The following is a 23,191-nucleotide window of genomic DNA, read 5'->3' on the forward strand; positions in this document are numbered from 1 at the left end:
CAGCGCTCGTATTTTCTGTTTTTTAAATTAATTTACAATGTATTGGCTGGGTCACTCAGGTTTTTAATGCTTTTTAGTGAATTGAACACAATGGAGTAAATGCTTTGTGTGAAAAAGAAGTTGGTCAAGTACATGCTACGTTTGGCACAGTTATAAATCATTTTAAGCAAGATAGAACAAACAGATCTAAAGGATTGCAGAAGTTTTTTCCTTAACAGTAAAACAGGATGACAAGACTGGAAAATTGGATTATGATGAATTTAAGGAGGTTTGGGCAATGGTTAAAGACCTACTGGTAAGTTCACTTTACACTCTTACATTAACAAGTGACTGGAGTAATGAAACAAACTCATAGATATAAGGAACTGTGGGTCAGTGCTTAGTAAGAAACTGATACTTGCCATTGAATTGACAATTAAGCAATTGCAATTTACACAACCTTGGGAAATTAAATTGGGACATCAAGTAATATATCAAACATGAAAAACCATGTTTGACCTTATTTCCAAACACAGAGAAGAGAGTTGAAAATGCGAAGCACAACGGAGTATTTTTGACGGACTTTGAGGTGTTTGGAAATGTGGTCAGACACGGTCTTACGTGTTTGAGATATTACTTCAAAGTGCTTCTGACAATGAAAATCCAGACAGTCACTTGCACCACTGACATTGGTGGCCTTTGCATGGGCTCATGCTGCCGACCTATTCTTGTGGCTTGCGTTTGTGATGCAAACCAGAATCTATTTGCAGGCTATTTGGTGGCCAAAGCGGCATAAATGGATCAGAAATCAGTGCAAAAGCATACTAAGGAGTGAAACATTGATCATTGCTTTTGAACCTGATTGGCCAGTATGCATGTCTGAATGCCTGTCTCAATGTTTTTTCTTGGAAAATAAGATTCAGAAATTCTTGACATCTTGTATAATGATTTGCTTCAAACAAAACCTCTCCCCTCTCTGTTTCCATCTATTTTATTGATTGTAGAAAGGTTACCACCTAGGGGGCTGGACTCCCATGTAAAAAGGGCGGGGTCACTTGTCGTACCTTTTAGGGGTTAAAAAGGGGTGTTGACACCTCTTAGGATGTTTAGCCTCAAGAGGTCCACAGCCAGAGCTTTTGCAGTGCATTTTAGGGGATGGAGCTGAAAAAAGTATGACAGGAGGTAATGTGTTGTTTTAGAATTGGTACCTCTTAGGAGTTTCAACCATTTCAAGCCATGTCCACAAAACAGGATCTTGGTGCATCTTTGGGCGTCTTTTCAAAATTTCTGATGAGCTCCCCTATCCTTTTTATATGGGTGTGTCCCCAGGGGTTACCTAGTGTGTGATTGAGACTGTTGATTTTTCACAGAAAATTTTTGCTGAGCATGACAAGGATGGGAGTGGCACCATGGACATGTTCGAGATGCGAAGTGCCTTGAGTAAACAAGGTATCATTGTCTCGGCTATTTAGTTTGCAAGTGCTGCTCTATAATTAATCTGGTAGAATTTCAGGGTAAAGCACAAGTTACAACATGCAGGCTTTAGATTCCTCCTGTATTGGGACGTTTTATATGTTAACTTAAATGGAAGGTTGCACTAATCCTGGATTAGCTTTACTGGAATTTCCTGGCCGCTGACAGTATCCAGGCACTTCACAGAAATGATGTTAAATTGGTGTTATTAACACAGGCTACAGAAGATCTATGCTTGATCATGGTCAAATTATCTGTCATTATGTCAGTTTTAGTCAATAACTTATTAAGAGTGTAAATTCTTGACATCCACCAACTTCCGTTTTCAAGGATTACATAATCGTGTAATGTGTGCCTCAGTCTCCGACATAGCTTCACTTGGCTTTGAACAACTTAGCCCTGGAGAACAGATGAATGCTCATGAGTTGTTTTTCAACCAGGTGTCAAAAATGGTTGTGTAATATAGCAGTGGAACAGCAATGCTTCTCATCACTAACATGACAAATTAAAGCACAGATTGGCACTGAATTGTGGAGGTTAAACGCCCAACCCACTTGCTTTTGATTTTGCGCCCTGTTGACAAGCGTGTTTGCCCCACATAAGAAGTGCTTAAGGAACAGGAAATGTTTTATTCACTCTCAACACTAGGAAAACTTCAGACTCTAGCTTTCCTAAACTTAAGACACACATCAAGAGGCACCAAGATTGAGTAGGAACTCAGTCGACCTCTTAAAAAAAGTGTGGCGCAAACTCTGATGGTGGAAATGCCATCGGGTGTGGAAACCTCCTGCTGCTTTGGTAGTGGAGGCCAGAATGGCTCGTGGCTTTTTGAGCAGAATTTTGTGCAAACCTCATTCCAAATTGCAGTTTGAACATTCGTTTTGCTGTTATGCACGGAAAGTCTCGAGCCTTTCAAAGTCCTGAAAAATGGTTGAGAATCTTCATGTGTATTTTTGAAATTTGAAAGAAAACAGAATGTTGATCTTAATTTACTGTGTGTGTTGTTGTTAGGTGTTAATCTCAGTCAGCCAACTCTGGATTGCATCTCTGCACGATTCAACAACAAGGCAGGAAATTTGAGTTTTGATGATTTCCTTCAGATTGTCTGCCGTGTCTACTCAATTAAAGGTGCGAGTGCTATTCCGTCATATCGTATTATGTTGTGTCGACAGACCGACTCATTGACTGACTGACCGACCCATTGACTGACCAGCGGGTCAACTGGCCAGCTGACTTATCGACTTGCCAGCCAACTGGCTGGCTGACCAATCGAACATCCAATCAACTGACTGACCGTCCGACTGGCTGGTAACTTTATTTTTACCATTATTGCTCAAATGTGCAGCGAAATCATCTTGACCATAGTTACATGTAATTGAGGGAAATGGTTAGGAAACTTGGCAAAGTTTTTTGTTGTATATTTTTGTTTGCTGTTTTGGGGGTTGACCCTGCTCAAAAGGTGGTTACGTGTGCTCATAAAACTAACAAACAGGAGCATTGCGATTATGTAATTCATGCGTAGTCTATGAGGATAAAACAAAAGATGTGTGGGGTCAAGGACCTTCCAACAGAAATCTTAGCCTGTTTGTTTACTTCTTTGATGTTTACCGGCCTTCCTAACCATTTCCCTCTATTACCTATGTCTTGAGTGTATTGGAACTCACCATTTTTGTTTTTGTCCTTTTTAGACGAATTTGATAAGTATGCTGACCGAACCGGAAAAGCCACATTCGGTCTTGATCAGGTGGGGTAGTAGTCTTTTGATTAGCTTTACATAATATATCGGTGCTCACTTATGATCTACTGGAGGCCACACGCATAGGTGACGTTATTGACATTTTTATTTCTTTATTGCTTAAAATTATGGGCTATAACTTAACTAATGCCAGGAATGGAAATAGCATGTCGAAAATTTGTCGATAGCCAAGTTTGAGGTCCCTGGCATTAAAGGATTAGATTCTATGACGGTTTGAATTTTTGAAAAATTAAGATTTGTATAGCAAAGGTGGTTGGAGATTTTCCGAAAATTCAAATTCAACTATGGTCACCTGACCCCAGCTGCAAAAGGCCTCTAGATCCCAGAAGACGGCAAAATGTGGTAAGAACAACAGTGAGACACTCGTATAACGGCTCGTGTGCTACTTTTTTTTTCTTACCACGTTTTGATGTCATCTGTGATCTATTACTGAACAGACGCACGGCAATAGAGAATCTATTTGTTAAATAACGTCAATAACGGACGACAAATAAACTGTGAGAGCTTTTGTCGACCTTGTCGAGGTCTGAGTGTTTTTCCCAGAGATGTACCAATTTATTTGATCGTCGATTTATGACAACGATGTTCTAAATGCAGTGACTTTCTTTTCGCCATGTAACATATGTAACATGTGTCGATGCATGACCCTACTTGTGGGATTTTCTTACCCCATGTGAAATCGGCACCTCTTCGCAGCGGTCAGACACATCAAAGGAAGCTGTAGTATAAGGGACGGACCATTATTTTATTGAATTGGGGGGGCGGGGGGGGGGGGAAGGGGTAATGGGTAATCTCCAAAAACAAAAATTCCTGCGCCGCAAAAACTGCTGAAAAAAATCGAGCAGTGGGAGCCGTGGGGAAAAAAATGAGCAAGTGCTTTCTACTACCTAGGTCTGTTTTTTTTTTGATGTTAAAAAAATTCTTGCACAAGCTATTGCCCGCCAACAAATATCATGCACAACCTAAAGTTGAGAAAAAAAATCTTATGCCCTAGAAAATTGTCCAACCCTCAACCCCACCCCCCTCAAAAAATAATGGTCTACCCCTAAATGCCTTCTTTTGGCTTACTTTGGAAAGGCCTTAAGTTATAATTATTTATGTGCTTCAAATGACTAGTTGTTTCGTTGTACATTGTCAGTCGTAGAAACAAGTACCGTGTTGACTAGTGACGTTTTAAGAAGAGCGGGCCGGGGGGGGGGAGGGGGGATTTGGTGTGGGAGTTGAGTAAGGGGAGTGGAGGGAAGACGTGATTAGTGGACGAAGGCGAATTTTTCTTAAAGTTGAACGAGACTTGTTCCTACGACATCCTTAAAGATTTGAGTTTTTACAGGTATCCGATGGTCACGCAATTTTTCGAAATGGAGAGGTTGCGTGACAAGCTAAATACTTTGTCATAATGCAGTAATGCTGCATTTATTACACGTGACTCATTTCCCTTTTAGTTTATCTCTTGGTTTGTAATCTGCCTTGTCACGCGACATCTGGGAAAGAAAGATCGTGACGTGCGAGCCACCGTCACTTAAATGCATGCGTGATTCATCATACGTGATTCTTTTTCCCTTTCAGTTCCTACGTGCCTGTGTTACTTTGTAGTCTGATGAAGACCAACTAATGTCTCGGTAATTGGAATGTAATCTACGCTAATGTTAATCCAGCTAAGAAAAAAGCATGCTGTAACATTCTTCCCTATGATCTTAACTGTTTAACGTTGCTTTATGTACATGTAGTGCAATTGTTAAGAATTAAACTGCTAGAGCATTCAGACGGAGTGAAAGGTTTAAAATTAAGGAAGGTTATAGAAGGTTAAAAATGCAGATTGCTCGCTGGTAGAGTTAGTTGGTACGACACAGTTAACAAACAGCTTTGTCCTCGTGACAATAACAACCCATTGCTTACAACGATCACAAACGCTCGACTAACAAGAAATTCATCTTACTTACGTGAACATCGTATGGGACTCTTGAGTTCACTGCTTTATTGTCTCTACTTTACGCTGTTAAACTACGGAGTGAAGTGCAGTTTGCCACTTCCGAAACGCGCGCTATGATTGGTCGATGGTTGCCCTTGGAAACCATGAACTAATCATCTCGCCATGCCAATTTTCCAAGCTGTCCCCCCCCCCCCCCCAAAAAAAAAAAAACGCTGGTGCCGCATTTTAAAGCTAGCGCTTAGTCCCTTAAACTTCTGGAGTGGAGACTTTATAGAGGGGATGTCATATCATGGACAGAATTCTCCCATCTGATTGGTTCTTATTGCATAATGATTGGCAGGTAAATGGAGCATGTGCAATGATTGCATAATACAGACGCGTTCTGTTCTATGTAACAGAGCATTTTCACCCCCCCCCCCCCTCACCCCCCCTCACCTTTGTCCATTCTTGGGAAACCATTGACGTTCTGTAGATGAAATTATGATGACGATAGGATTAAAAGGTCCGTATAATTCCTTAGTGGCGTGAACTAAACCTCCCGATTCATCCCAGAATTGTGTATAGGTGGCTTGTTGCCAATTGAGTTTTCCAGGTTTTTATTCAAAGGATGTTGTAAAAGAAAATTGAAGCGGCCAAAATCACCCAAACAGTTGTTGTGGAAATGAACTTAATTGTTACTACGAGCTTTCACTGCATCGGTCGCGTCTTGTCGCTTCATGCACTTCAACCAGCATCGTGGCGAAAAAGGAGGAAAAATAACTTCGAAGGACACCGAACAAGCAAAAGCGACGCCGACGCTGGGGACAACGCCCGATGAAAAATGAATTTATACGAACGCAGTGAGGTCTGTACACACGACCGGGGTCAAGATTCTCCCATACAGACCGACTAAGCTCGGTTAATAAGATGTTTATTATATGGCAAAGAAGAAAACTTTAATTCGTTCAATAGAACTGGTTTGCTTGCAAACGGAGATGGGTTTAACTTAAACCTGCCTAAATTTGCTCGTCCTCTTTACTTTTTTTTTTGTCGTCAGGTTTTTTGGCACTTCCATAAATGATTGAGATGAAAACAAAAGAAAACGGTGATATATAATTCGCGATTATCTAGTCCGTAGATCTGCTCAGTTTGTCTCGCGTTGTTGCGGTGTGCTTGAGCTCCCTAATATCTCCAACGAGTGCGCCATATATCATGTCAAGTAACCAGTAAAAAGCGAGCGAAAAAACAAAGGCTTTCTGGTGTGTTCTTGAACTTCTACAAATAAATGTTCTTAATTAGCACTGGGAGTGTTTATGGGAACGGAACTTACCTTACGCACCGAAAGTTCTGGCGAACAAGTGACTCGAAAGATTGAAAGAACCTTGTTGAGGTACAGTTGAATTATGAAAGAATCAGTTCCCGAGGTTATTTCAACGTCTGTTAATCAATTTGACGGACATGACCTTCCTGTGTAATATCTACGATATCAGCCTGTCTTGACAAGAATGTAGACGGCAGTTTCATGTAGCTAAGTTTCAGCCTTCTCCTGGCTAAATTTCTTGGACTTCGTGATTACTTTAGCTCTTCAAGTCATTTTAGAAAGCAATTCTGAAAGAAGAGCTTAAGGTCCCTTAGCTGAGAAACTGATGGCCTGCCATTGCATTGTTGTGTGAGAGCAGAGTTTCCATTGGTTACAACAAATAGCTCTTAACTGTGGGCTCCTTTTGATGCCAACAAAACAGGAGTTGGACAATTGTAAACATCTCCAAAATAACGAATTTTTACAGGCTTTGTAGGCTTATTATGTCTCATCCTGGCTGCGCTTCAATCTTTAATTTTATAATCTCCTTTGAAAGTACATTCTTCCAACGTGGCGCATTGAAACAAAAAAGATGTCTTACGGTGTACATTGTTTCTACTTATGAATGGGTCAAGATGCATGATGGGACAAGACGTAACAGTCGGCTTGCAAGGCATGCTGGCACTGGCTGCCATTGTACGAACAGCCGGGAGAATTTTAATTGCATTGCTTCGCGTCTTTGATCTGATGGAATTTACTTCCTTCGGTTTCTTATCCATCCTTCTAATAAAGACATGGAACATAACTGGCAGCCTAGCCTGCAAAGTTTTTCTACACTGACGGGGTCGTCTTCAGTAAATACCTAATTTTTGACGCGTTTGCCTACGATTGAAAACACTCATGAAAGCTGGGACTTAGGAGGTGGACTATTTGACTTGAAAGAAGGAGGTTGGGGGGGGGGGGGGGGAGAGCTGTTTTTGAAAAAAGTATCCTGCAAGCATACTTTTATCAAAACATTCTGCCATTCAAGCACGTTCAGTGGGCCGGAAAAAAAGCATGTTATATGGAAGAAAGAGTATCATTCATACACAATCGTGCCTGTACCAAGTCACCCACCCCCCCCCCTCCCCTCAAAAGTCGAATGGTCTACTCCTAAGCAAACTTGGAAGACGCACTGTACCGTTTGACAATGTAATAACGTGGATCCTTTAGTGCAGGCCAAGGATGTGTTTGAACTAATCACTTTCTATTTGCTTTTCAGTTCATCATGGCATGCGTAACTTTATGATGTAACCGAAATGAGAAAGAAAAAGTCCCGGAAAACGTCCGCAACAAATCTCAAAGCGTGGATTTGAAGAAAATAACCGTCAAACTTGTAGCTTAGTTAGGTAGCATTTCATAACTTGGTACCATTCATATATCATCTTTTTTCCTTCGGGGGGGCCTCGACCCTTCTCAGAGTTGCCACGCAACGTGTCCTTTACGCATATTGCGTGACGATTCCGAGAATCACGTGTAGGTAAACCAATTTCTTGGTTGTTTCAATTATTCAATCTAATTAAAATTTCAACTCGATCAGTGTGAGCCAAGTTTAATTTTATAAATTAACAGTAAAACCTGAATAACTTAACTGGAAATCAGTTTAAAGGAGTTCGCTGGTGAAGGGTATCCTTAGATAAACTATTAAGACAATTAAAATGTGTGGACCTAGCGACTATCCCTTTTTTATTACTATTACAACTTATTTGTATTTGTAAGCGACGTATAATCTTAAAAAAAAAACAAGGGAAATAAAGGTGTTAAACCACACGTTTTGGAGTGTATTGTTGCTAGAACTGTACAAGTAAAAAGAAAAGGTCTTATTAAGACCACTACATCGTTCTCATCAGAACTTGAATTCTTTGTATTTCTTGGCGGACTTCCCACTGTCTGTGGCTTTCTTCCGTTTCTGCAAAGGATGCAACAGTTTCGTTATTTTCTTAAGCCATCTAAAACTAACTACTGTCTCCTCGCAAAATTGCCCAAATAACTGTTCCAAGAATAGCTAAAATAGACTTTAAAAGAACGTCATCAAACCTAAGAGCAACTGACACTTTAAAAAAGCCTCGTTTAAATTTTCCAGTTCTCTGTAGCCTGAATAGCGGTCCTCCCCGCATTTAAGACGCACAAACTTTGAGACGAGAGCAAAATATTGGGGGAGGTAGAGGGGCTAGCTGCCCTAACTCTACTGCCATTTCTTGCTCTACTCTCAATTTTCACGCGGTCAAATCGCAGGAAAGTCTTATTCGTCCGGGAACGGTAGCAACGGAGGCTAAATGTTTTGCAACGGATGACTTTGACTTTAACCAGGCCGCCTGGTTATGCATATTCTCCCTCGTAATAAGAGCCCGCTCCCAGTTTATCTTGTGTTTATCTTCAGTTTATCTCATTGGTGTCATATCTTAAAATAATTTGATCCTGGAATTGGAATTGGAATTTGGAGGCCCCACTGACTCTTGTGAAAACCTACTATCGCATTATTGCTTGTTATTTCCGGTGTTTTTCGTTGCCGATAGAAATGGAATTGTGACGCTCACCTTTTGTTTAGCAGCGTGCTCTGCCACCATGTCACTAAGGTCCTCTTTTTGTAGTTGGCTTTCTCGTTCTTTCAGCTGTTCCTCGTATCTGAAATGCACCAAGACGACAAATTCAACGATGGCGTCAAAACCCGGGGGCACTGCCTATAATGGCCTATACGGGAAGGTGCCGCTCGAAAGGCGTACCTTTTACTTACCTCAGTAATATAAAAGGGTAGGGATTTCACAAGTTGACGTGTGTGAAAGGGCAGAGAAATCTGTCTTTTGTGTCCAGCGTGAACATGAACCGAATATAAAATACTTGTTCTTCTGGTTTTGCTTGATGTTCTCTGGTAATATTGTTCATTAACTTCATTCCAAGGGTTAAACAAATGGACGCAGTGTTCTTGAAAAGGTATGTGAAAGGGGTACCACTTCTGTCAAAATGGTAAACAAAAGGGTAAGGGGCAGGGCCTTGGCGAGGAGCCCCCCCCCGTATAAAACCTTGTAGAGTATCACCCCGCCAGGGGGGGAGGGGGGCGTCAAAACTTTGTGTACTGAACAAAATCCCATTAATGATTTTATTGATCCGTGCGACGTCCGGGACCGGTTTTCACTTGGCGCGGGAAGATCTGATTGATGGATCAATTCCATCACAGGTTTCTTTTGTGTGATTACCAGTACGAGAGGTGCACACATAACTAGAAACTAACCTGGCCTGCATAGCAGCAGGGTCCAACTCCAGTTCACTTGGGTCCAGTGCTACCTCGACACCTTCTGTCAATGGCGCTCCCGCCTGGTAACGAAAGTGGGAAAAGTCAGTTGGAAGCAAACTTGAAGACCTAATCTTTCTTGAGTACTATACGTTAAACTGCAGGGCCTGGATGTTCAAAACTCCATTTAACTAATCCAGTATTTGCGTGAATTGGATAACAGTGTTACAAATTAGAAACACAAATTAGTGAGGTTTGTTTTTTTTTTATATATTTTCTGTTCTTCCGATTTGGAGTTTGTCTAATCTCAAACTATGCAAAATGTTTGCAATAAAAAATATTTTTGTACGAGGGAAATATGAACACCGAACCACATTCAATCCTGGATTAGTGTTAATCGGCTTTAAAACAAACCGGCCTGTCCTAGGACTACGCAAAATTATAGCGTTATTTCTATCGCAGTTTCTTTTTTACAGTCATGCCGTTAAGTGACGCAAGATCGACAAGGCAAGAGACAGAACGCAATGTCTACAAAGGAAACTTCGGTCCGTCTCTTTCGGTATGGTCTATACCTCGTTCAGCTGGTTCTCCTATTAAAATTTCAACATTTGGGACGTCAATTGTGTAAACTGAGAGATAAAGCGAGACTAATATAAACTTGACCACTGTCTCCTTGAACTTTATTAATAACACCAGCATGATTTAAAGAACTCATCAACTAAACTTACCTTTCTGGGAACTCCAGCAGCTGCCTACAAAACAAAACAAAACAAAAAAAAACACATTTAAAATGACCTGATCAAAAAAGGTGCGGACCAAACCCGTCGAAAAGGGAAATTGACATGTACAGCCACCCATCTTATAAGGCTGTCAGTGTACAATAGATGTACTGATGAAAATTAAACCTCGTTTCGCGAAGGTATATTAAAAGCTGACAAACCTGTGGTAAAGGGGTGGGGGTGGGGCGAGAAAAAGAGCCCCCCTCTTTTTCTCTGTAGAAAAAGAGGGGACTGGTAGTTGTTACAAAGAAAGTTGAACACACTACTTCCTTGATTGCTTCCACCGCAGGAACATTCACCGCCCTTCTTGCCGAGACTAAAAACGTGTCATGTTATTTTACAACAACGGTTCGTGCTGCGCGCGCAGAGAGAACATCCCCTACTTATCACAACTTACCGACGTTATGTCGTACACATGCGCAGATCCCATCATAGCAGCACCGACGTTCACTCTCTTCTCCGGCAACACCGTGTACAAGGTCTGCTGTTCGGCACCAGTCTCCATAGCTTCCTCGATATTTTTCCTCTTTCGCAGCTCGATCATGTCCGGTGTCTCCATGCCAGCTGGTATTGACGTCAGTCCGCTAGGCGTAATCAGACCGCTGTACAAGACGCGAGGAAAAAAATTAAACTAACAAAAAAAACAACGAACTAACGCAAAATTCTGAAACTGGCCTTTGGGTTTATTCCCGTCCAAACGTTTGCGGGCACTCTGATCCAAACAGTACGGTATCAAGTTCTAAACTTAACGCCAGGGTCGAATATATAAGCTCGCCTTCTCGACCCAGCGTTTCTTTTTTAAATTAAACAACTTTATTTAACTGTCAAATGTATTCAGTACTGTTGCGCCGGCTAATTGGGGACACTGTAAATAAATAACCGAATATTGCAACTGGAACATAAACTATCACTTATTGCAGTATGGAGAACTTACGTGTCAGCTGGAGTGATGAGGCCAGTTTGATCTTCCTCCTCTTCAGATTCCTCCTAAAAAATTGAGATAACACAATCAATCAAAGACGTGCTCCCGAATAGACAAATTTCGCCATATAAAAATTTAGCCTAAAACAATAGACCTCAGTGCGAGGCTCTGGGGGATAACTACAGAGTTTGCGGGGTTTATCTCCCAGAGCCTCGTACTGAGGTCTATTGTTTTAGGCTGATTTTTAATAGATCGAAATTGGTCTAAATTGCAGACACCGAAAAGGGATGTTAAAGGTCAGAAAGTTTCCCGTTTCAAGAATCCACCTTTCGAGGAGCATAGCAAGCTTGACAAAACAGCAATCATGAATCAGACTCCATCGCAAGATCGCACGCTTCTCTGACAGAAGCAGAAAGCAAACACCTTGCGTGACAACAGAATAGCTACTGTGAAGGTCACAAGTGGGTTGATGGCTCATATTCTTTTTTTTTCCAACAACAAAAAGATGCGTCTGAAGAAAGGCAGCACTTTATTGCGCCAGGAATAAAAGTTTACCGTATTTCCTATTTCTTTATTACTATAAATAACTACCTTGTACGTCTGTTTAGACAAGTCACGCACACTTATGTGACAAAGTCGCACATACCTCCGACTCGGACTCCTCCTCAGACTCAGACTCCAGCTCACCCCAGGGCTGGCTCTCAATCTGTTCGTCTTCCTCCACCACAGGAGCCTCCTGCTGTTGAATGCCGAACACGTCACCGTACAGAGGCTTCCCCTGCTCATCCACTGGAGGCTTGCCCCAGCCCCCCGCATGATAACCAAATGAGGCGCCCTGGAAACAGCACATCAATAAAGCTGTTAATTTTCAAAAGAAATCAACATCTTACCGCCGAAATTCACAATTTTTACACTGACTAATAATGACTGCCACATAAACGCATTTAGTTTAACTCTTGTCGCCAATTTGTGCACGAATCCCCGCAACACAGATTTCTCTCTTAATCTTTGTGTGACACTGCGGCTTCATCTTGATCCACCTGTATCGTAAATGTATTACGCTGACGAACTAATCAATAGGCCCTTTGCAGCATAAAATTATCAGCTATAACTTAAAGAACGCCAGAAATAGGAAAAGCATGTCAAAAATATCAAATTGTCCAAGTTTGAGACCCCTGGCATTAAAGAGTGAGATTTTGTGACGGTTGGAATTTTTTTTTAAAAAAATTAAAAATTACGAAGATTTGTATGGAAGAAGTTGTTGGAGAGCAAACCCTTGCTCTCAAGCAACATAGCAATATTGTCACGTGACCCCAGCTACAAAGGGCCTATTATTCATGTCAGATGAATTGTTCTAGAACGACAATAAATATGTTCATGGGCCACTTCAAAGTCTCTAATCTAAACGATAGCCTAACTAGTTAGACGAATAATATTTAAGAAATGCCCAAGACTGAGCCTTTTCTTACCTCAGGTATTGGTGCATTTAGACCAGGGATCTTGAGGTTGGGGTAGGAGGGAGGAGGTCCATACCTCTGCATGGCTATTAACCATGGCGGTGGAACCAGATGATTGTTAGGACCTATCGGCATACCAAGTGCTGTTCTTAGGTCATCTGACAGATCGCCTGGTTTCTTTTCTTTCAGTCGTGTTTCAAACTCTTTTCCCTGATGGTCAAAATGTACGACAATCACGATTATCATTTTCGTCAGCCTCCCATAGAACAAAACCCTTTGCAGCCTGCACAAGTGTCCACTAAGCAGAGGTGTGGGAGGTTCAAAATGTGCGTTTGTAAGGTGCCAAGGAATATGAGCAAGTGTTCCCTGGTGACAAAACGTCAGAGTACCAGAACATGTGCAAAGGTAGGTTAGAGCCAATTGAAAGAATGCTCCGCTCTCACTCGTTGAAAAGGCATTATATGGCGCTTTGCTTTAAGGTAAATTTTAAAAATCTGCACATGGATCATGACTTAGTGCCTTTTTAAATTAAGTACCACAAAAGTAAGAGGTTTTTAAGGCGTTTAACTTTTCACTTGTAAGGAAAATATAAACGCAAATATAGTCAATAACGCTCTGTGTGGAATCTATGCCAGAGAATCAATTAATTAAATCACCTACAGCGATAGAATAGAAGGTGAATGCTTTTATGTTTCGAAACACACACAACCTACCTCATAGTAAAGATCACCGTGAATTAACATTTTGGGTTTCGTTTGCCATCTGCAACGAAAATACCAATACAATCAGTAAATCGACAATTAAACAGACAAAGTGGGACAAACGTTCTCAGCAGTAAATTCAAATTGGAGAGCAAAAATGTTACACTCTTCCAATAATATTGAACTTTCCTACTTGTATCCAGTAAAACTGTAAGGAACTGAAAATGACAATCCAAAGATTAAGAAAAATCATACATTTATAAAAAAAATTAAGACTCACTTGAAAAAGGCATCATGAAGCTTTTGATAATCAATATCAATCTTTCCCATCTTTGGTCGAACCTACAAAACAATATCACATCAATTGGTAATGTCATTCCAACACATGCATACATGTAAAGCTATACTATCGCACAAGAAAAATGAAAACATTAAAAACAATTGCAACAATGTTTTACCTTCTCTCTCATCTTTGCTTTCATGGTTTTTTGATCTTCCTGCAATGAAAAGATCAGACAATATTATTTTGATAGTATTGCTTTTGCAAATCACTGGTTCCAGGTTGAAGTCCTTTACCTTTGCATGAACTCCAGACATAAACATTAATTATCAATTTCAGCACCTTGCCCTAAAGGTTATGCAAATAGTCAGTGTGGCTGTGTTTATTTCAGAATGTTTGCTTCTGTTGTTCGAGGGGTTGGTTTCAGTGCCTCAAGAACTTTGTTTGTCCATGAGACATCTCGCTCCAAGTCTTCTCCTAGGCCTACATTCCGCACTAAATGTTAAATATCACTTTCCAAGTGACCTGTCATGATTGTTTATTTGTTTCATAGTCTAGTGCCCAGTAATTACCTTTTCTTGCATTGCTTCTCTCATTTCCATGATTCCAGTTTTCTGTCAAAAGAAACAAGAAATGTAATTGTTATCAAAAATAGTCTGGAAAGAGCTACCTTTGGATTTATTCTCTATTTTTTGGCCACACAGACTGAAACTGGTTTGTCTCTGTCAAACTTGAGACTAGATCTAATGACACTATATCTAAAAGTTGATCCAGTATTAAACAAACCAAAATTTCCTAAATCAACAAAATAATAAATGTCCTAAATAGAAATTTGACACAAACATGTACAATAATTGCAATTCTCAACAATGGGAAGAAGTACAATAACTGATTCAATACAAACCTTGATGAATTCTGGCAGTTCAAACGGTGGTTTCACAATCCCTCTTTTGCCCTGGAAGCCACGACAAACAAACACATTGTAGTTAATCTCCAAGGAAAAATAGCTAAAGAGTGTGGTGACTTAGCAGTAAAAAGTGCCTTTCATTCAATGAAAAATTATTTCAAGACAAGGGAAGCTATTTTTTCCAGTGGCTAATCTGGTTACCATGGACATATCCTTTTATTCTTTCCATAGCCATAGGAATAAATATTTCTCCTTTTATATTCATTCTATAATGCTGATGTTAACTCTGTAAACAGTGCGCAATAATAAAGAAATTGAAGTTATGCTGAGGTTCTTGTTCAACCATACACTGCAATCTGCAATCTTCACTTTAGCTATTCAAAATAATGAACACTTTAAAATCATAGCAATTAATTAAATAAATATGTAAAGGCATTGTAAGATGCAGGGGTAATTGAACATTTTCTTGCCCTGCATGTAGAGATGCCATCACATTTGTCTCCCAGCCACACAAACACTGAACAGAGAAATGACACTTGTTCAGCTAAAAAGGTGTGTCTCTGGCAAGCTGCTAAGTGCACGTGGAGGTTAGTAACCTTACCTGAAGATATTTCCTCTTGAAACACCAATGTCTGGGCACAGGAACTGAATTGCGACATGACTGAAAAATACAGCAACAAAGAGATTAGTCAACTTCATTTTTTTTTTACTATTACAGAAAGTTTGATGCCAAAGACGTTGTAATGGATGAGAGATTGTTATGAAGCCCATTATACTTGACCCATACAATTTGCAAATAATACAAATAGTCTATATCGGTGGTTTAATAACAATTTGGTCCAAAAATGTATACGTTTTAAATCCAGGTGTGCTCTCGGGTTAAGAATAAATTCACTACCTGAATTTTAGAACATGATGTCCACTGATTCAACATAGTTTCCAGCAAAAAACATACTCTTACTATGTCAACCATTGCAACAATTCTCAACAACACCTTTTCTGTTAAGACACCCTGCGAGCAGAGTCTCCTTTGACCTTCCTTGAAAAATTAGAAACTTCCCCTTCCCTATTTTTCTAGCAAGATCAAAGGAGACTTTGCTTGCAGGTTACTGTTTAGGGTAATGTGCTGACAATGTAATCTACAAGTTCAGTTAAATGATCTGCTCTTATAGGAATGAGTTATGTCAACTACATGTGCTCTTCCCACAAAGAAATGCATTCACTGGGCAACAGGATACACGCCCAGTGAATCAAAGTGTGGGACATTCAGTTTCAAGAAAGGCTAACCTACAAACTATGAAATTATTATGATGATCTTAATGCCAAAATGCCATAAGGTAAATATATAGTGGCAGTTTGCCATTGTTTGATTGACATTCATGGTGTTTCATTGTAAAGAAAGGAAAAACCATAAATCCTTAATCAAGGTTCATATTCTTTTTGAACTTTTCAAATTCCATGGCTTTCCATGACCTTTTCCATGATCTTTCCGAGTTTTTCATGATGTATGTTAAGCAGTTGTTCTCAAATTTTTGTCCGTTGAAAACAATCTATTATTTACGGTATTTTCCCACATTATGATGCATAACATGCGTGGTAGTGTGTGTGCGTGTTTTTTTTTTTTTTTTTTTTTTTTACTGGAATGAACTGGTTTTCTGACTTGTCTGTTGTTTTTTCCACTTTTGATTTTTTTCCTGTTCATTCTTGGAAAGTTTATTACTTTGCCACAACTTTCCATGACTTTCCATGACCTACACTTCAATTTCATGACTTTCCAGGCCTGGAAAACAAAATTATAAAATTCCAAAACATTCCAGGTTTTCCATGACCCATACAAACCCTGTTAATAATGAATGAACAAACTCATTATTTCCCCTTCAATCTATATACTGCACTGAAACACCACAAACTTCAATCAAAAACTGGTGACCATTGCAGGGTGATCTTATAGGCTTACAACTTCAGAACAACTTTTCCCAAATCAGATGTATATGTAGAATTTGTATTACTTGCACGAGTGATTTGCTACTGTGGCAGTCAGCTTGACATGGTTATCAATAGTGTACACAGATATAAAATGTTCTATCCCCCTAGTGAAGATGTAACAGGTATTATTAGCCAGGCAAGAAAACCTGTTAACAACCTTGGCCCTCTTTGTGTTCAGATGCACTGAAGGAAACAAAATTTTGGTACAACAGAAATTTACCTTTAGGAAGACAAGAAACTTTGGATCATGTGCAGTAACATCATGCATCTCAACCACATCAGGTCTTGGGACTAACTGTAGAGAAACAAATAACACCAACTTACATTACAGAGATGCAACACAGTGTACATGAAACACAACATTGAGAAAACTCGCTGGCAAAGTTTTAAATTTGTATGCTTGTCAAATTTTATTGGAGTTCTTAAATTTTATTTCATGAAATGATGACCTTTGTTTAGCATATTACACTTTTGAACAAAGCACCCACTGAGAGTGCTGTGTTGATTAACAGTAGTGATCAAACCAGACAAACCTGTTTTAGTTCAGCCACACTCAGTCTGTTCATCTTTCTCAGTTTCTTCTTGGAAAGCTTAGGTTGCTCATCTTCAGCTTTTTTCTAAAACAAAATTAAAAAAAAAAAAAAAAAAAAACACTTGTAGCTTTATTGTTCAAAACTTCAAAATTATAAAATTAACAACTAATATAAACTTTTCACTCTTACCACCATGTCTTCATCATCGTCGTCGTCGTCATCATCATCATCATCATTTGTGAGATCTTTAACTTCACTTTTCTTTGCCTCCACCTGCAATGCCACAAGGCAAATCCTTCAACAAAGTTTGTCATGATCTAGATATTACAAAATACTCATACAGGTACAGCTGTTCTACTTACAGTTTCTTCCTTTTTGTCTGTCTTTTTCTGTGCTGCTTCGTTTTCCACTGGATCTGAGAGCTATGTCAGTGAGAGAGAGACAGAGAGAAGAAAATGACAATATTATTATAATAGTAAAATACTTACCAGAGCACACAAAAGAATATTGCAAATATATAAAAGCCCTAGCATTTCTTTTGAAGCTCGTAATATCAACATTAGCTCTAGGTTATCAGACCTCCTCCTAGAGCAGTTTTGGACAACCACAAATCTGTTGACATCAAGTGCACAGTATAAAGCTTAGCAGCTAGAACTAGATTTATCAAAGCCAAGCATTGCTTTGACAATAACAATCTTTATGTGAGGCAGGGAAGGAAAAAAATTTTGAAATTATTACAGTTGAGCCTGTGGTCAAATATTCTTTTTAAAAAAAAAAAAAAGGCATACAAGCGAGGCGAAACGGTCAATACGAAGCAAAATTGACTCTTGCGCCTCATTTGCACGTCAAACCACTGATAACTGTAATAACAGCTATTGCCCAGTGGCCCAGTAAATTTCAGTTTTCAGTTGCTCACACTAAAATATTACTTGTCTATGACCAATAGGCATGCAAGGCTCATAAATTGTGTACCTTGTCAACTGCATCATTTTCTATGTACTGTCAGTGATAGACTGTAATAGAGAACAAATGCAAGCAAAGTATACCTGGATTCTAAATTAATCCATGCTTTCAACTCATTGTTTTGTTCATCTTGCAGTCTTGAGGTTTGAAATTGATTTTGATTGGAAATTAGCACTAACAAGACTACTGAGGCTCACTTCACTTTCCCACCGGACCACCAAACTTCCACTTTTACCTGCCTAAGAGCAAAATTTACTTGCCCCGGTAATTAGACAGCTCTGGGTTTCTCCTGCCACTTAGTAGCCACTGGAACATCACAGGGGACTAGAAACATTCATGGCTTGAACAGCAATGGGAAAATACTAATATTAGATATTGTAGCCAAACAAATTAGACAATACCTTAAATGCTTCAAAAATCTTGGCAAATGCTCTATAGTTAGGATCCAGTGGACTGATTGACTCTGTGACATATTCCACCTCAACATCATCTGTTTCTTCCACATCACGTGGCTGCTCCTGAACAAACTACATTCAATCACAAAAATTGAGAGAGAAAAACAAAACAGTCAGATAGGTTCAAACAATTTTGCAGCTTAATTTTTTTTATCAACAGACACCCACGAGAGCTGCTGCACCTGCATTAAGTTTGAGAGTATGGTAAGTCAGTCCAGAGCTTTATTAGGCTAGCTGGAACATCACATATTAATTAGAAACATTACTGTTCTCTGTGCCTACCAGAGGGGAGGGTTACAGTATCTTTTTCAAGTTACCCCTAGCACTTTGTCAGCTTATGAATTGGATAAAGCTAAGTGGAGTGAAGCTCTGTGAGAATACAACTTTATAACTGCACTTCTGTAAGACGCCATTTCTACTGATCATAACTGCACAAGAGTCTTTATGTTAGACATTAATAACCAGACTCACCTCAATTTTCTTCTTTCTCTTCTTCTTCTTCTTTCTCTTTTTCTTGTCTTTGCTCTAAGAAGAAAGGAATTATTAATAATACTCACTTAGAGCACATTAAAATGAATTCAATATTTCACAGCTGAAAAACTACCTCTCATGAATGAAGTACCCTACTGTAAACGAGTTGTGGTGCAACCCATACCTTAATTTATTTCAGAAGTCATTTCTCTCGAGTTTTAAAGCCATTCTAAAACTTGACTTTGCTTGGAGCATGGGAGGTCTCCAATGTACCACTATCAACCCTCCCCCCCCCCCCCCCTTGCCACTTTCATTAGAATAGGAGCACTTACTGGAATAGGGAATCTCACCTCAAAAATACGTTTACATGTAACTGGTCACCTTTGATTTATTGCAGGCACTTTTCAAAAAGAGGACACTAAATAGAATTATTTAAGATTGACATAAAAAACATATTTTTCTTCCAACACACAAAATTGTAAATATCTGGGATGTAGTTTTATTTCCCAAATTCGTCTACTCTGCATACTTCTGCAGGTTGTGGTTGGTCAGCTTCGTCATTGTCCATCCTCTGTTCATCATCATAATACTGGTAATCAGCTTCTTCCTCTGCCTCCTGTGGTAGATATCTCTCATTCGCCATCTCCAGCTCCACTTGCTGGGATTCACGGGCCCTGTCTTTGGGAGGAAAATAATTGTCCTGTTCCTCCGCAGGAGGATAATCTACCATCACCCATGGCTCACTGTCGTCATAAGAATCTTCCTGGTATTCTTGAGAATAAGCCTGCGACTGTGGAATAACTTGCTCGTTAGGCGTGTAAAACTCATCTGCCTGTTGCGCATTGACTGGGGTAGATTCCTGCATCCAAGGCGTTGATGAATCTTCTGCTGAAAAATTTCCCTCCGATGTGAATTGTTCGTGATCAGGTAAAGGAGCTTCTGACACTTGTTGTTCGACTTGAATTTGTACTCCTCGACTTTGTTCATCAGGGATTTGTTCATCAGGGATTTGTTCATCATGGATTTGTTCATCAGGGATTTGCTCATGTTGGAACTCTTCTCCTTGAATCTGTTCATCTTGGACTTGCTCATCTCGAGTTTGTTCATAAATACTATCTGGCTGATAAACAGCTGTGTCTGGGACTTCTTCTTGAGACAATATCCATGGCTCCTGATCGTGATCGGCCACAGCACGATCTGAAAATTCTTCTTGCACTGATGCTTCCTCCTCTGCTTGCTCAACGTAACTTTGCTGCTCGGGTTGCACTGGCAAGTTGTCACCTACAACAGTCTGTGGCTCTAGTGGTGGTCTTTCCTCTGAAATTACAATTGGTGCTGGAATGTGAGGGAAATTCTCTGTTTTCACAATGACAGGATAATGTTGCTCTGAATGATGTATTGGTAGATGAGTCTGTGTTATTGGTAACATCACATGCACAGGTTTTGCATCTTCGTCTTCTTGAAAATGGGTTTCTTGTTCAATGGCAATAGGTCCCTCTTGAGCAGCATGTTCAGGCTCAGCTGCAAAATAACAACTTATTTAGTGAGCACAATACAACCTTTGCTTTTAAAACAAAGCCACTTCAGACTAACAACGCAGAGAACCCAAGGACATTCTCAAGGGCATTAAATCTTATTTTTCAAGACACCACTCTCACTTGAGAAAATCTATCTTTTTCTACTTTTTGAGTTACAATGTATATGAAGTACATTTAACTTGATATACATGTATTTATATGCATGTGTCAAGTACAACTCAAAACATATCAAAGTTATGATGCTAGACGATCAAATAAAACAAAAAATTTCAATAACAGCACGTAGAACATGTTCAGGGATTTCTGTTAAGTACTTTTGAGCCCATTGTTTCTTTGTATCCTTACTGTTCCTGAAACTTGTGTCACAATGTCACATATAAAGTCAAAATCCACACAAAAAAGAGGAAGTTGATAAAAAAAAACTCAAGATTCTTGGACACTTTTCAGTTACATGTAAGTTTGCCCGAACAATCATTCTTACTGACCCCCTGAGCCTCCTGGGAAATTTTTCTACAATGTTATCAACTGGTGGTGACAGGATCGGGAAGTCTAAAACTCTGATGGAAACTAAACTAACAATCAAGTTACTGATGCACTACTGAAGTCAACTTAGTGGATGACAAGGGAGGATCAATGAGGGATACAGGCTATTTCAGTCTACACCAGACTCAAAAAAAACCTTGAATTCCAGCTTGCTCTTGGGACAAGTAGCTCCAATATTTTGCTTGTCCTGGGCAAGGCTTAGTTTGCTCTTTTAATGATTTAGTTGACAGATGACTTGCCTGACCTCTTGCCCATTGAGCAAATGAGAATGAAAAGTTACTTGCCCAGAAGGAGAATCTACACTGCACTTGTCCCAGACGAATGGACAACACTTTTTTCTAGTCCTGTATATGTATACAAAGAGTATAATTTACACCACATCAACAGGATGCCATTACACCAACCCCTTTTTTACCTCTTTGGTAGAACAAGCACAAAGGAAAATTTTGCTTTTCTCAATATTTATAAAACGTAGCAAACTAACCTTCAGGAGGGCCACCTTCTTGGAATTGAGTTGGTTGAGGATTTGGTACCTGAAACATTTAGATAATATTAATAATAGCTTGAGTCTCTAAACAAATAATTTATCTATTACAGAGAAAATAAATATTATGAACAACCTGGTGTGTCAGAAATCTCATGTAGACATTCATGGACACTGTAAAAACAGCTCATCAGCTTTTATCATCATTCACACCACTCAATTAACAACAAATTTAAAAAGTAAAGTACCCTGCCCAACTTGATGGATCATTTTAATAGGTTGGTATATGACTTACATAATTAATTCTGCATTCACTTGATCCATACTACTCCACACACAAATGGCTTTCATGAAAAGAACCCTGGCATAGTCAATCAAACCTATTGAACAGAATTTCAATTGAACTCAATCAAACTGAATCTGACTCAATCCATAGATTGACTTCGATCTAGTTAAGCAATCAAAACCGAACTCAAACAAAGTTTGGTTGCCAGTCAAACACAATCTAATGGATTGAGTTCACATTGGGTTTTCTTTCTCTAATGGGGTTGGATTGGTTCAGAAATCAAACTCACATGAGCTATGGTGTTCAATTTCATTCAATTGCCAAACTCAGTCGAACTCAATCCAAAGATTGAGCTTGATTGAGTTTGATTTCTGGGAGTCTGATTGACTATACTGGGATAGAACTCTCAAAACTGTAGGCATAACTAAGTCTGGGGTTATATCAAATCTTGCCACTAATCCCTCCAGTGGGATTACCGAAGCTGTTGTCATGATGTCTCCAGACACCACACATCAACACAAATTTAAACCTGATTGTTTCCATGGCATTAATTGTGCTCAAGATGACAAATGACATACATGTAGAGGTGAATTAAGCAATTTTGGACAACATGAAACGAGCTATAGGTGGCAAACTACAAGCAGGCGGCAATATGGCTCTCATTTAACATTGTTTTGAATGCTCTTTTGATCATCAGACCTTACCTCGAGCTCATCTGACATCAAGCAAGCCAAGCTAAGTACAAAGTTAAGCTATAAAATAAGCTTGAAAATCTACATAAGCTTGCATAACTTGACGCTTGAACCTTACCGACACAAAATAACTGTGAAGTCTTGCTATCAACTCCGCCTTCAAACCTTGGAACAAAAATAAAAACAGTAAGAAATAAGATAAATGTGATTTTAAGCTCGGTAAGTCTGTAGAATTTCTGCGTGCACGTGGTTCACCAACAAATTAAGCTTATAGCTTAATACATTCGAACAGACTGGAAAGTTGCAGTATGACTTCGCCAACTAACAAAGCAAAAACCATCTCAATCAGTTCAATTTAAGGCAAAGAAATGACTTATTTCCTAATCTACCTGAGGTTTGTAGTCCAAGCGACGATAACCGAGCTTTTAGTTCAACAACTTTCAACTTTTTCAGCTCCTCCAAAGAAGGGATCTCTTCCTCCATGTTGGATGTTGCGGCCTCGCGACGTT

The 23,191-nt window shown here is 39.5% G+C and overlaps 3 protein-coding genes across 5 annotated transcripts in view; 1 reads left to right on the plus strand and 2 right to left on the minus strand.

Moving 5' to 3' along the window:
* The window catches only part of LOC145483377 (calpain-9-like), a 21,359-nt gene extending 13,133 nt beyond the window's left edge, over positions 1–8,226 (plus strand). Inside the window, exons 16-21 of one of the 3 annotated variants that reach the window (XM_081461879.1) lie at positions 227–295; positions 1,350–1,428; positions 2,464–2,580; positions 3,141–3,196; positions 4,775–4,827; positions 7,679–8,226. In XM_081461879.1, coding sequence (XP_081318005.1) covers positions 227–295; positions 1,350–1,428; positions 2,464–2,580; positions 3,141–3,196; positions 4,775–4,801 — 348 coding nt within the window. In that variant the 3' untranslated portion in view covers positions 4,802–4,827; positions 7,679–8,226. Of the gene's footprint in view, positions 1–226; positions 296–1,349; positions 1,429–2,463; positions 2,581–3,140; positions 3,197–4,774; positions 4,971–7,678 lie in introns of those variants that run through there. The other 2 variants (XM_081461880.1, XM_081461881.1) reach the window with 2 other exon arrangements.
* Positions 1–23,191, minus strand: part of LOC145484669 (uncharacterized) — a 335,301-nt gene that overhangs the window by 178,097 nt on the left and 134,013 nt on the right. The gene's annotated exons all lie outside the window — the stretch shown is intronic.
* On the minus strand, positions 7,999–23,184 carry LOC145483376 (splicing factor 3B subunit 2-like). Its single transcript, XM_081461878.1, has 24 exons — positions 23,072–23,184; positions 22,801–22,847; positions 21,705–21,753; positions 19,669–20,660; positions 19,140–19,193; positions 18,615–18,740; positions 17,613–17,672; positions 17,440–17,523; positions 17,251–17,334; positions 16,938–17,012; positions 15,333–15,392; positions 14,729–14,779; positions 14,397–14,438; positions 14,003–14,041; positions 13,825–13,886; positions 13,557–13,605; positions 12,856–13,053; positions 12,033–12,221; positions 11,399–11,451; positions 10,862–11,066; positions 10,414–10,437; positions 9,686–9,768; positions 8,994–9,081; positions 7,999–8,365 (listed from the first exon to the last, which is right to left on the minus strand). The coding sequence occupies exons 1-24, from the start codon at positions 23,163–23,165 to the stop codon at positions 8,303–8,305; spliced, it is 2,871 nt and encodes a 956-aa protein (XP_081318004.1). The 5' UTR covers positions 23,166–23,184; the 3' UTR covers positions 7,999–8,302.

The sequence above is a fragment of the Orbicella franksi genome, chromosome 4, assembly GCF_964199315.1.
Source record: "Orbicella franksi chromosome 4, jaOrbFran1.1, whole genome shotgun sequence".
NCBI classification, from domain to species: Eukaryota; Metazoa; Cnidaria; class Anthozoa; order Scleractinia; family Merulinidae; genus Orbicella; species Orbicella franksi.

Coding starts and splice junctions, on each gene's coding strand:
- LOC145483376 (XM_081461878.1), bottom strand. CDS start 23,165: ATGGAGGAAGAGATCCCTTCTTTGGAGGAGCTGAAAAAGTTGAAAGTT. Junction 17,335..17,439: donor ACGATGATGAAGACATGGTG/GTAAGAGTGAAA, acceptor ATTTTGTTTTAG/AAAAAAGCTGAAGATGAGCA. Junction 13,054..13,556: donor ACGGTGATCTTTACTATGAG/GTAGGTTGTGTG, acceptor TTTGACCATCAG/GGAAAAGAGTTTGAAACACG.